This window comes from Thamnophis elegans, chromosome 10 (genome assembly GCF_009769535.1).
Source record: "Thamnophis elegans isolate rThaEle1 chromosome 10, rThaEle1.pri, whole genome shotgun sequence".
Taxonomy (NCBI): Eukaryota; Metazoa; Chordata; class Lepidosauria; order Squamata; family Colubridae; genus Thamnophis; species Thamnophis elegans.
In genome coordinates, this window is record NC_045550.1 from 28,190,346 (window position 1) to 28,204,137 (window position 13,792).

Sequence of the window (13,792 nt, forward strand, 5' to 3'; positions counted from 1 at the left end):
AAATGTATAAGTATAATCTTTATTGTCATTGTATTTAAGTACAACAAAATTGGTTATGTAGAGAATTTGTACTTTACTGCTTTATATTATTCATAAAATAAAATAGTAAAAATAAAATAAAATGTGATATGATTCACATTTCAAAAACTTCTAGCATATTGTGCTTTTTTCTTGTTTCAAAGAATAAATTCAATATTAAGCAGCAAAATGGGTATTTTATTCTCAAGGAAATATACCCACTCTACTGCTAATGTAAGAATATGCCAGATGTATTGTTTCGTAGATTAAACATACTGAGAAAAAAGCAGGAAGAATTAGAGAATACTACAGCTGAAATCATTTTAAATGTTTTAAATGTTATAGTTAATAATGGCATAAATGCCCAAAAAATTACTGTTTGTTCTGCAGATAGAACTCCAGGAACCCACTATTTGATAAACAATTTTAAAGATATCAAAATTTATAGAAATAAATGTTTTAAATCGCTTAAATGTGGAAATTAGGTGTTACTTTATAATAAGAGTGCAAACTTCGGATCTGATCTTCCTCTCTTTCTGTGTTGGAAAATACGACATTTCTCTGGAAGCAATATTCTCTCTCATGTACTTTCAGTCCTAAAATGCATTCATTTATGCCATAACACAGAACAGAATAACACAGTGAAATCCATCAATGTTATCACTACAAAGTAACACAAAAAAACTGATGAACTTACTCTAAAATATCTGCTTCCTGATGGATTCTAATAATTAAGAGTATGAGGTCTTCTCTTTTCTTAAATAAAGTCACAATATCACCATCAATATTTTTCTATTCTATGTCCCTGAATTTGTGTCTTCTTTCTTTTAAAGAAAGTAAGTTATTAAAAATGTGGAACAATAACTAACAGGAATATTTCTTCCCTCAAACAAATTCTGGGAAATCTGATTCAAACTGATTAGCTTTATACTGAAGGAAAAGCAGGGGCAGAAATCTCCTGCTGGTAGAAAACTCAGGACACAGTCACTGCTGGGAAAACATGTTGTTTCCGGTCTGTGGTAGAGTCAAGAGGTGCTTCCTAGAAGAGAGTGCATGAAGACTTCCAGAGATGAACTCCACCCCTACCAGAAACACAGACTTCAGTTGTGGAGGGCAGTCCTTAAATAATGAACATAGTGGAAAACTCTGCCCATTGGCACAAGAGATTCTGTCTGCTTCTATACTATAAGCCTTAATCTGTGGCTGGGAACATTTCCCCTGGATTTTCCCTAACCTCAGAGGTAGCAAATATAGACTTGGTCTTGATATTTCAATGAAAGTAATTCAGAACAGATGAAAATGACATTCTTGGTGGACAAAAAAACCATCAACACATTTCCTCAGTTTTATTTTTAAATAATGATTTAATAGCAATAGCAGTTAGACTTATATACCGCTTCATAGGGCTTTCAGCCCTCTCTAAGCGGTTTACAGAGAGTCAGCATATTGCCCCCAACAACAATCCGGGTCCTCATTTTACCCACCTCGGAAGGATGGAAGGCTGAGTCAACCCTGAGCCGGTGAGATTTGAACAGCTGAACTGCAGAACTGCAGTCAGCTGAAGTAGCCTGCAGTGCTGCATTTAACCACTGCACCACCTCGGCAACACAGAGGACAATTTAATGGGAGTAGAAACAGTTAATACTATCCAGTTTCTACAAAGTAGATATATATTATAGCTGTTTATGCTTTAAGAGTAATATTAACTATATAAAGTGGCTTCTTTAATAAAAAGCTTATTCATAAAATTAATTCAAGTTTTAAAGCACTATTTGTTTATCCAGTTCAGGAGGAGGCCTGAAAAAAGTCAGGATGCTTTAATGCAGTGGTCCCCAACCCCCGGTCCGCGGACCGGTGCCGGGCCGTGGAGTACCTGGCACCGGGCCGCGCAGCGGCCGGGGGCCATGATCGCTCTTTTAAATCCGCTCCTCTTAAATGCATTTCTCTCCCCCCACCTTTGGTCTCACCCTCGGCTCTCTCTCCCTCCCTCCCTCGCCGTCTCCTCCCTTCTCTCTCCCCCCCTCCCACACCGATCCATCGCCAGGGAAAGAGAGAGTGAGAGAGTGAGAGAGGAGAGAGAGGGGGAGAGAGGGAGGGAGTCAAGAAAACTGTTCCGGCCGCCGCTGAAATGACTCAGTAACTTTTGCGCTTGGATCTGCTTTTTCAAACCTCCCCCAATCATCATCGCCTTCCTTCCCGCCCTGCCGCGCTTGGTCTGGCTCTTTTCTTTTTTTGCTCTCTCCTCGGCTTTTCCTGCTTTCTCCCTGCAATTTTGTCACCCAGATGCATGCTGTGGTTCGCGAGTGCGGCTCGGTTTTATGTGTCCGCTTCTCTCCCTTTCTCTCCACACACCCCCCCACCTCCATTTAATTATTTTTTTTAAAGAAAGAAAACCGTAGTTCTGCCAATTGCAAAAAAAAAAAAAGGTGTGTGTGCGTGGATATCTGCCGGCGGGTGTCTGTTTGTGTGGTGTGTGTGTGTGTGTATGCGCGCGCGGAGAGAGACTGGTTGGAAAGGAAGGACAGGACTGGCGGTGTGTGTTTCTGCAGCCCCTCCGGTGGAGGCTGCACTAGCCGTCAGATCTGGTGTTTTTTTTTCCCCTCTCCTTTTTCCGGCAGGTCGTTTTAATCCTTGCTAATTACTTTCTGTTCTTCGCTTGCCAGCTTCCTTCCCACCCTCCTTCCTCCTCCTCCCCCCCCGCCAGGTGCGCCTCCCCGCTTTTACTCCCAAACAGTTATATATTTATATATATATTTATTTTCTCTCTCTCCATGGCATTCACGCGCGCGCGCTCTGTTCTTTGCCCGCCGAATGTGGTGGGGAGGGGGAGGGCGGGCAGAAAGGTTGGTCCGGGTTGAGGGTTCAGGATGGTCTTTGAGGAACATAAGTCTGTCCGGGTTGGGGGGGGGCATATTAAAGCACTTTATATTTATGTAATTGTATTTTATTTTGTAAGGCATGTTTAAATACAATAAAATAAAAGTTGTTTAATCAAAACAATCTGATATATAAACAATCAATGTGTCGTCGCGAACAACGCCCCCCCACCCCTGCGCGCGCTCAGCGGGCCACGGTAAAATTATCAAAGGCTGACTGGTCCGCGGCGATAAAAAGGTTGGGGACCACTGCTTTAATGAGTAACAAGTTCATTAGATGCAGATACAGATACACATATACATACATACATACATACATACATACATACATAACCAGTGGTGGGTTGCAAATCCCGTTTCAACCTCTATGGTTGGAACGGGACCGGGAGTGTTGTCATGGATGCGCGCAGCATGCACACGCACACGCATGCGTTCAAGCGCCTCCGTGATGCTCCAGTTGCTCCACGGAGCATCATGCAGGCGCTGTAGGCGCCATGCGCCTGCACGGAAGCTTTTAAACTCCGGTAAGGAGCTTGGACAAGTGGGTGGGCTCTCCGGAGCATTGTACTGGAACGGTATCCAGTGCTCCAGGCTGGCTCCAGTACACTCGTACCAGGGCATACCACCTGCAACCCACCACTGATGCATACATCAGTGGTGGGTTGCAGGTGGCATTGTCCTCTGTGTTGCCTATGTAATTATGTATGTATATACATAATTACATAGGCAACACAGAGGACAATTTTTTTTAATTCCACAAAACACATAGAAAGTATATACATTTTTGTATCTTCCTTATATCCTCTTATTTTCTCTCAACAAAATGACAGTTTTCAGGCAGAGAAAACTTTCTATTATCAAAGAAATATATAGTTGCTTGCAAGTCAAAAGTTTTATTTATTAATTAAATTTTGTCCAACTTCATAGCGTTTCCTGGCAATTTATAACAATAAAAAGAGTACAGTATTAAAATAACATAATAAAAAAGAAAGAATAGTGGTGTCAAAATAAAGCCACAGAATATAAAATCTTGCATACATACAGTATTTCGATAGGAGACCTATTACCCCCCCAGGAAAAGGAAAAGTTATATTTTTAAAGACTATCCCTATGAGAATTAGATAAGTGCCATATGACAGTCTGAAGGGGATGCTGTTCTAGATGGCAAGCAACATGACAGAGAAAGCCAACAGTATTTGGCTAATAAATCAAATACACGCCCAACTTAAACCATATTCTAGTTGGTTTATAGCCAAGAATAAAGCATAAGAACAAAATAAACAATAACAGGAAAAAACAACAGAAAAACCTGGAACTACAGTCACAGTTCCTTGATTCAATCTACAACATTCTCCTCTCAATCTGACCTCACCATTTCTCAAGCTTTCAGAAGATAGCCAGATCTTAAGTCCTTTCCTGAAGATTAAAAGTTGGAAATTTGTTGGATCTGGGAGAGGTGTTTCTTAAGGCATGGACTGCAATGGAGAAGGCGTGCTTCTAAAAGCAAGATAGCAATGTTTAAGGGAAGGGACCTATCTACTCTGATGGGATAGCCAGATACTTCACTGGGAAATGGTTTGCAGATAACCTAGTTCTAAATTAGATTAAAAAGAAAACTTGAGCAAAAGTTATCCTTTCCAATTACATTATTATGGGATTATTTACTTTTGTACCACCAATGTGTATAGAAGTTTATATTCCAACAGTAACACAATATGGCTGGGTGTCAATATGTATGGATTTTGGTCAGTTTAAGGATAATTATCTTATATGCTCCAGATGCTCTTTTGTCTGTGCTTTTTCTTCCTAAGGAAGCCATCTCAAATTTTTCATGGTATTTTGACTACAAAAAATTCTAAGGAAGAAAAAGCACAGACAAAAGACTAGCCTTTTGATAGTGAAATCAATTCCCTAATACTCTTCAGGTAAGAATCAATTTTATTATCTTTAGAAAAGGAGGGAGTTGACCACAGCTGGGAAAAATTGTTATTTAGCCAGTCACATAGTACGTAGAAATTCCTTTTAAAATTGTATTTATTTTTAAATATTGATAATTGTTTGCACATCTCTGAGATTATGCATAAAATAGTTGATCACTTGTAACTATCTCATTTTTTTTTGCATTTTAACTTATTTTATTAGGTTGTTTTGTTTTTTTAATTTATTATCCCATGGGTATAATATGGATAATATCAAACTGCAGTGACCTGCAACCCTTTGGACCCCATGGACCTTTCTGTGGAGGAAGGTTTTTCTGTGGACCGGAGGGAGCATGGTTTTGCCTGCTGCCTGCATGCCACAAATGGGCTTTGCTTGTTTGTGTAGCCCAGGTGCTGGAATGCCACGGATCGGTGCCACTCCATGGATCAGGGGTTGGGCACTCCTACCATACTGCATTAACAATAGTGATAGCACTTAGACTTATATGTCACTTCATAGTGCTTTACAGGCCGCTCTAAGTGATTTACAGAATCAGCATATGGCCCCCAACAATTTGGGTCTTCATTTTACTGACTTTGGAAGGATGGCTAAATTAACCTTGAGCCGGTGAAAATCGAACTGCTGGCAGTCAGCAGAATTAGCTGCAATACTGCATTCTAACCACTGTGCCACCATGGTTCAGTAGAAATATGGATACATGGGTAACTGGGTTTGGCTTATCTATGGATGGGCATATCCCTGAGTATGTACAATAACACTTTTTAAAGTGCCTGTATATCCTGCATATACGTGCTATAAATCTATCCAGGGATGAAGTGACCCTTGATTTTTTTAGCCAAAATACCATGAAAAACATGAGATGGCTTATCCCTGGGTTATACATTCTTAATAGTGTTTTGGTTGTAAATTCAAGGCTCACTTATCTACAAATGGATCTTATACACAAGTATATCATCATCATTATTATCATCATCATCATCCCATTGTCTATACCAGAGCTGTCAAACTCCCAGCCCGCAGGCAGGATGCATCATGTGCTGGCCACACCCACGCCCAGTTTAGCAAAGGGGGGGGAAGTCCTGATATATCACATGACGCTGCCGTGACAGTATGATTTTGACACTCCTGGTCTATTTACTGCAGGATGAAGGCCCTTTCCGTATGTTTTCAACCAATATGTTTGGAGTGTGTAATGTAAAGTATGTATGTATGTATGTATGTATGTATGTATGTATGTATGTATGTATGTACAAATATGTAATGATGTGAATCTTGAACTGTTTGACTTGTTTCTCGTGTTATATTAAGAAATGTTGAAAACTCATGGATATAGAGATATTCAGAGCTATTTTCCAGCTCTTCACAAATTACTCCCATTCTTTCTCCTGATACCACATAGAAATATTATATGCTTATGTTGTGATAGCAATAGCATTTATACACTTGCTTCACAGCCTTCTTTAAGCAGTTTACAGAGTCAGCATATTGCCTCCAACAATCTGGGCCCTCATTTTACCGACCTCGGAAGGATGGAAAACTGAGTCAACCTTGAGCCTGGTGAGATTTGAACTGCCAAACTGGAGTCAGCTGACAGTCAGCAGAAGTAGCCTGTAGTACTGCATTCTAACCACTGTGTCACCATGGTGATGATTCCTTTAGCAAACTTTTAAACTACAGATTACTTATTAACTTTTAAAATCTAAGCAAGAGATCTTCATATTTTATAGAGACTACAACCAAATTGAAATCAAAATTATAAACAAAATGATAGATTGTAATAAACTAAGCTTATGGGTTCTTCCTTCTTCTTTTTCTTCCTACAATTTTAAACACTGCCAAGCATGATAACTATCTGTGAGCAGCAGAACTGCATTGATTCAACAGGAAGTTCAACTGAATCCAAAATGAACTGTAGAAAGCTCCTAAACCAACATGTCTCATTTCTAACTGTATCTAAAATGGTATGCCTTTTCTGTTCATATACCTTCAAAGTATACAAATAACAAAGCTACAGAAAAACAAATTGAGAAGAAAATGCTACTCTTTAAAGATAAAACTACAGATTACCATATTTTTTTGGAGTATAAGATGCACGGGAGTATAAAACACACCAAGGTTTTAAAGAGGCAAATTAAAAAAAAAGTTTTTGCACTCTGCAAACCTTCAAAAAACATCCCATTTTTCACAAAAATGGGCCCATTTCCCCCCTTTAGGGGGCTTGCAGAGTGCTCGGGGGGGGGGGAATGGCTTGTTTTTCGTTTTAAAAAAGGGCATGGATAGCCTTTAGGAAGCTTATAAAGTGCTCCAGGGGCGGGGGGGGGGGCGGTAAAATTGAGCAAAAAACAGGCCGTTTTTTGCTCATTTCTACCCTCCCCAGCCCCCAGGAGCTCTCTAAAAGCTTCCTACAAGCTATGCATGGCCATTTTGGTGAAGGAGGTGGGGTTTCAGGAGGCAAAAAATGCTGTATTCAGTGTATAAGACACACCCAGATTTTCAGCCTCTTTTTTGAGGGGAAAAAGGTGCGTCTTATACTCCGAAAAATACAGTATATAAATGCTACCAAAGAAACTCAGTGGTATTGTCTTTTTATTTGTTAGGCAATTTTATAAGAGGTATTAATAAAATAACAAGATTTATTTTCCAGGCTAAAAACTATAATTTCATTTATTTTTATTCAACCTTTATTATGGAATCATATTATGCAGTGATTGCAAGGGATCATAGAACTTATCTAGTCTATTCCTTTCCTAGTGAAGCAACCCATTGTTACAGCATTCTGGACAGTCTCTGTTTAAATATCTCCAGTGAAGGAGAATTCACTGCTTCTGAGGTAATCTGTTTCATTATTAAACAGTTCTTATGGTTAGAAACAATTTCTTGATGTTCAGCTGAAAGCTTATTTCTTGCAATTTAAAACTCTCATCTTTTGTCTTATGTTCTGAATTAACTCTGGTAGGTTATTTCCCATTTAACATATGAAAGCCTTCAGATACTTGAAGGTAACCACCATATCTCCCCAAGGCCTTCTCTTCTCTAGGCTAAACATATCCACTGTCTCTGACTGTTCTTCCAGTCTTTCCTTCCAGGAACTTATCATTATAGTTGTTCTCGTCTGGACATGTTCCATTTGTCAATGTCCTTCTTAAAATGCACTGCATAGAAGCAGCCACTAAAAATTGTTATGCTATTCCCAAAGCTTGAAATAGTATGCTATACAGTAAGGTGCTTCAGCTTGTTGGGACAATTTAGGAATTAATATAAATATAAAAGGAGAAACATTCACTTTTGAAAATCACTTTCCATTTTTAAAATAAAATAATTATATAACCATGCAAGATTATGGTACTGCAATAATGTTTAGAAACAGACTTCAAAATTAAAGTGTGGATCCATAAACACTCTTACAACATATTTTGGCAAGGTTTCATAGTTCTGGTGAATCCCTAGTTCCATTCATCAAATAATATTCTTTAAAAAGTATTTATTCCTATGGCACAGTATAAGTATCATATTTAAGAACAAAAAATAAAACATCTAATAAATATAGAAACGGAATGAATTAAGGTAATATCTTATTAGCTTGCAGAATGGGAATTTGAACATATGCTAATTACATTTTGCCATACCCAGATATCAACAAGTCTGCAATATTAAAAGCAACTAGAGCTGCTAAGCACTTTTGTTTCATAATCTAAGCAACAGAATTACACACCACTATTTCATAAAGAAAAATATACCTTCAAGCAAAATAATCCTTCCTGCCTTTGACCTTCCTTTGCTTTTCACTTTATGCTATCCCAAATAAGAATAATAAAACAAAGATATGCTTAATCGTGATATACATTGCATGAAATCTTACCGTGAAACTATTGTTGACATTTTTAGTGCTAGATTCTGCCACACTGGCATCTGTCAGATCCACCTCATCAAAAATAATTGACTGGAAAAATTTAAAAAGGTAAGAATTAATGCCAAGAACAAAAAGAAAGTCTAATACATAAAATTTGGAGATTAATAGAACTATTAGGAGTAATTTCTTCACAGGAGATTTTCTCACCTATTTTACCAGACGGATAGCTAAATCTTTTAGAAGTGGCTGATGGACTGGAGGAATGGTAACATGACCTGTCCAAATGGTGCAATTAGGGTCTATGCTCTATGATGACACTCTATATCCATTTATCCCAGACATGTTCTATGAGTCAAAACACCATATAAAATCAGAGAAGCAGAATGCTGCCTATGCCTAGGATTATATTGGATATAATGATTTTATACTTCTACTCCCCACCATCTCTTTTGTTCACCAGCAGACATTTCATCTGCCCTCTGTTGTTACTGTGGAAGCTGGCTCTTGAAAGTTCCCTATGCATAAAACAGATGCCAGACTTGTTAAAAAGAACGTTGGTCCTTACCTGAATGTTTCTTTTCTGCAGCAAAGGCGGAAGGGGCTACAGCAGGGTTTAGTCACAGCCTGATTGGTCCAGAGACTGAGGGAATTTTCTTAAAGTCACAATCCTTCCCTATTGGCTCCCAGTTTCCTCAAGATCGAATGGAAGAGCTATAATCTTATGTAAGGCAATAACTGGAGACACATTCAGAACCATACATACACCTCCCCCCGACCGCCCCTCGCCGGGCCTATCTGAACTTCCTAGGGTGGGATGTAGCCCCCCCATCTTCGCTGCAGAAAAGAAACGTTCAGGTAAGGAATGTTCTTTTTCCCGCAGCTTGGTGGGAGGGGCTACAGCAGGGACATACCCAAGCTAAGTCCCAGGGTGGGATGAAGACCCTGGGAGAGGGGAGGTTGCCACCTGCTGAAGGAAACAACGCCCGAAAGACGCATCCGCCGAGGTGAAACGGTCCAAAAGGTAGTGTTGGATAAAGGGTGTCGGGGAGGCCCAGGTGGCTATCCTACAAATGTCCTCCAGGGGGGCCCTAGTGGCCCAAATGGCCGTGATAGCGGCACTGCGGGTGGAATGGGCCGTGATCCCTTGGGGCTAAATAGGCCTCACTAATGGCTTGTCTCAATCATCTACCAATGGTGGCAGACAAAACCCTAGCACCCAGTGTGCTGGGCTGAAAGGATAGAAAGAGTGCCTCTGACCGGCAGAAAGAGGATATGCACCTAAGGTAGATACGCAAGGCGCATCGTACATCCAGCCGGTGCCATAGGTATTCCCTCTCGTGAGAAGGAGAGGGGCAGAAGTTGGGAAGTATGATTTCCTGCGATCTATGAAACAGAGAGTTCACCTTCGGGATGAAGGTAGGGTCTAATCTAAGGACGACTCTGTCCTGGTGAAATTGGCAAAGGTCGTCCCTGGATGACAAAGCTCCCAACTCTGACATGCGTTGAGCGAGGTGACTGCGACGAGGAAAACTACCTTCAAGGTGAGGAATCTGAGGTGAACCGTCTTCAGAGGTTCGTAAGGGGCGCCCATGAGGGGCCTGAGTATGGTAGAAAGGTCCCATGTCAGGAAACGATGCATGGGGGGTGGGGAGGGGGTGGATGCAACTTCGCCATCCCCCTGAGGAACCGCTTAACTAAGGGAACTTGGGACAACGAAAAATGACCATCCCCTGCCAGGATAGAGGAGAGTGCCGCCAACTGCCTACATAGGGTGTTATGGAAGAGGCCAAAATCCAGGCTCTGTTGAAGAAACTCTAGGACCTGGGTGACAAATGCATGGACAGGGGAGAGATGAAGTCTCTCGCACCAGGAGGTGAACGCCGACCACATGGAATTATATATCTGTGTGGTTGATGGTCGTCTGGCCGCTTCGATGGTGGAAATAACCTTAGCCGAGAGGTGAGCCTCCCTTAGGAGGTGCCGCTCAAGTGCCAGGCAATCAGTTGGAGCCACTGGTGCTCCGGATAAACTAGGACCCCTTGGCACAGGGCCATCTCCTCGTGTGGAATCTCCACGGGGGAGAAATGGAGAGCTGCCGGAGGTCTGCAAACCAAGACCACCTCGGCCAATACGGGGCTACTAGGATGATGTGTGCCCTCTCTAACATTACCTTCCTCAGGGCCCCTTGGATGAGAGGGAGGTGGGGAAAAGGCATAAAAGAGTCCCGGAGGCCAAGGGCTTCTGAGTGCGTCCGTCCCCTCCGCATTGCGCACTGGGAAGCAGGAGAAAAACCGGGACAGTTGTGCATTGTTCAGACTCGCGAACAGATCCACCAGCGGGTGGCCGAAGCGGTGGCAAATCTTGTGGAACGAGTGTCCTGCTTCTTGGTATTAGAAGGGAGAACCTTCTTCTTATCCTTTTTCTTCACAAGAATTGGTTCAAGTGAGTCCCCGAAAAGGTTAGCACCTGTAAAAGGAGCAGCAGCCAACCCTCACTTGGACTTGTTGTCCATTTGCCAATTGCAAAGCCACAAGAGGCATCTAGATGTAACTGAAGTGGCCAACACTCTGGATGCAAACTTGATGGAATCTAGGGTGGCATCTGGTGAAAACTGGGTGGCCGCAATAATTTTTGTCAGATCCTGATGGACCCGTTCATCTTGGATCGGGATGCGATCCTGTAACTGGCGCAGCCACATGACGGTTGTCTGGTTAAAATAGGAAGCAGCGGCCGCTGACTTAATCGCCCAGGCGGAAGCTGTAAAATTTTTGTGTAAGATGAGTTCTGCTCGTTTATCCTCGGGCTTTAGTTTATCTGCCACATCACTGGAAATGATGGTGGAGGCGTTGGCCAGGAGTGCAATGGGAGGAGCTATGGTTGGTAACTGAAGAGCCTTGGAAAATGCCTGCTCCATATTGTAGAAGCGGCGATCATTACTAGATTGGGCAAGGAGGATGGCCGGGCCCATTGGTTCTGAACTACCTCCAGGAAGAGGGGAGGAGCTGGAACCTCCTCTTTATCTGTATTGGGATTAATAAACATAGCGAGATTAGGGTCCCTCTGTTGAGAGACTGGTGGGGGCCCCGTGCCAATATGAGTAGTCTTCTTGGCCTTGTGTAAGAGGGGCTTGAAGGCCGGAGGTGTAAAGAGGCCTGGAAAGGGCCTGGGAGTCTGGATGGATAGCCTCCTCCTTGTCTGAGAAGCCTAATTCTGGATGAGCACCCTCCCCCAATGCTGAGGCCTCGCTGACCACCATGGGGAATGGGCCCTAGCCTGGCCTAGGCCCCGGGCCGGAGAAGGAGACCTGTGATGTCTATTGTCAGAATGGGATATAGATGTCCTTTGGGAGGACCTATCCCTTTGGACTAACCCTGATGTGATGCCCCTAGATACTGCTGAGGCAATAAGCCTTCTGATGCTCTCAGGCAGGTCTAGATCCTTCAAGTCCTCCTCCGAGGGTCGCCTGGCAGACGGACCCTGTGGAGCTAGAAGGGAGGGAGGAAGATTATCCCCAGATTCCCTAGCTGAAGGCTCACCATCCCCATCCCTAAACGATCTAAGGGAGATGGGGGGAGAAGGAAAGGTCACCTGCCTGCAAAGTCTAGCCGGGGAGACAAAGGGAGAAGAAGGACTGAAACCCCTAGGGGGGAGGGAGAAAGAGGAGGGATGGGTCTCACGGAGACCTGGATCTGTCTGGAGATGCAGGCTGAACATGGTGAGATTGTTTCTCAGCTCTGGCCACTCTCTTCTCCAAGGCCTTCTGTCTGTGGAGTTCATCTCTCACTGTGGCTCTAGAGGGGCGCTGATCTGCAAAGGCTTAGAAGTCGTGGCCATAGGCCTCAATCTGGCCTGGCCTTCCTCTCTCTTCTCCCCATTGCTCCCTTCAGGGGCCTGCGCCGCCCCGGTGCTTGGAGAGGCCATGCCTCACTCACATGGCTGGTCTGCGCAGGGAGTCGAACCAGAGCCCCCTCGGCCTCGATATGTGGTCGCGCTGCCAGATGGCTTCCAAGCCGCTCTTAGGAGCTGTGTTCACTAAAGCGGCAAGGCTAGAATGACGTGTCCAATTTCCTCTGCTGTGGCAAGCTGTTAAGGTGCGGCGGCTTAGGACACGTCTGGGATAATCCCAGCGACGCGGATTGTGATTTTGGTTGGATCTCCGCGATCGTATCTCGTTGCCTTAGAGCCTCCAGGAATCTCAGCTGCGATGGGAGCCCATCACCCCTGCATACCAGGAGTCGGACAAGCCCCTTCAGCCCAGAGGCAAGGACCAGGAGCCCTGCTTTCTTATGAGACTGACTACCAGACTCGATGGCCGGCAGTCTGATAATTTAAGAATTTAGAGTATCCAATTAATCAAATTAATACAGCAATTATCAGTATCTCAAGGAGCCAAAAACCAGTACTTGGAGAGGAAACTGGGAGCCAATAGGGAAGGATGGTGACTTTAAGAAAATTCCCTCAGTCTCTGGATCAATCAGGCTGTGACTAAACCCTGCTATAGCCCCTCCCACCAAACTGCGGGAAAACAGAACCATTCAAACTAAAAGTAGGTTAAAGAGTATTTATGAATAATTTTTAAAACAATAGTCTTAGTGCAAAGAGTCATTTTTTGCACCTCTTTCATTGGAAGTTTCACCCTTTCTTGTATGGTGATTGGTATGTATGGTTGAAAAAGAACTGCTTTAGTAGGCTTTGCAGTTGAAAAAGGATCTCAGTAGAGGGAACTTGAGAGGAAGAGACAAATAAGCTGATTCACCCTTGAAATAGGTAAATGGAATAAAATTCTGAAGTCCATCTGCCCATCTCACCCTATTTGCTCTTTTGAGCAGTGGAAGTTGGGTACTTCTCAAAGCTATATCTGTCTCTTAATTTGTACCAATCACCATACAAGAAAGGGTGGGACTTTTAATGGAAGAGGTGCACAAAGCATAGCCTGCAATCGAGTCTATCACCGCCCCAGATGACGAATCTTTATTGTGGGCGAGAGATTACTTTTGAGAAAGTTGACAGAGAACCCCAGGGACTATAATGTCTGCACGGTCAGGTGGAGATCGTGAACTGCCTGTCCATGCGAGTGGGACTGCATGAGCATGTCGTCAAGGTAGCA

At 43.0% G+C, this 13,792-nt stretch overlaps 1 protein-coding gene across 2 annotated transcripts in view; it reads right to left on the minus strand.

Moving 5' to 3' along the window:
- The window catches only part of DGKD (diacylglycerol kinase delta), an 89,231-nt gene that overhangs the window by 52,668 nt on the left and 22,771 nt on the right, over positions 1 to 13,792 (minus strand). For both annotated transcript variants that reach the window (XM_032225123.1, XM_032225122.1), the window contains exon 3: positions 8,695 to 8,775. In XM_032225123.1, the coding sequence (XP_032081014.1) occupies positions 8,695 to 8,775 (81 nt within the window). The remainder of the gene's footprint in view (positions 1 to 8,694; positions 8,776 to 13,792) is intronic.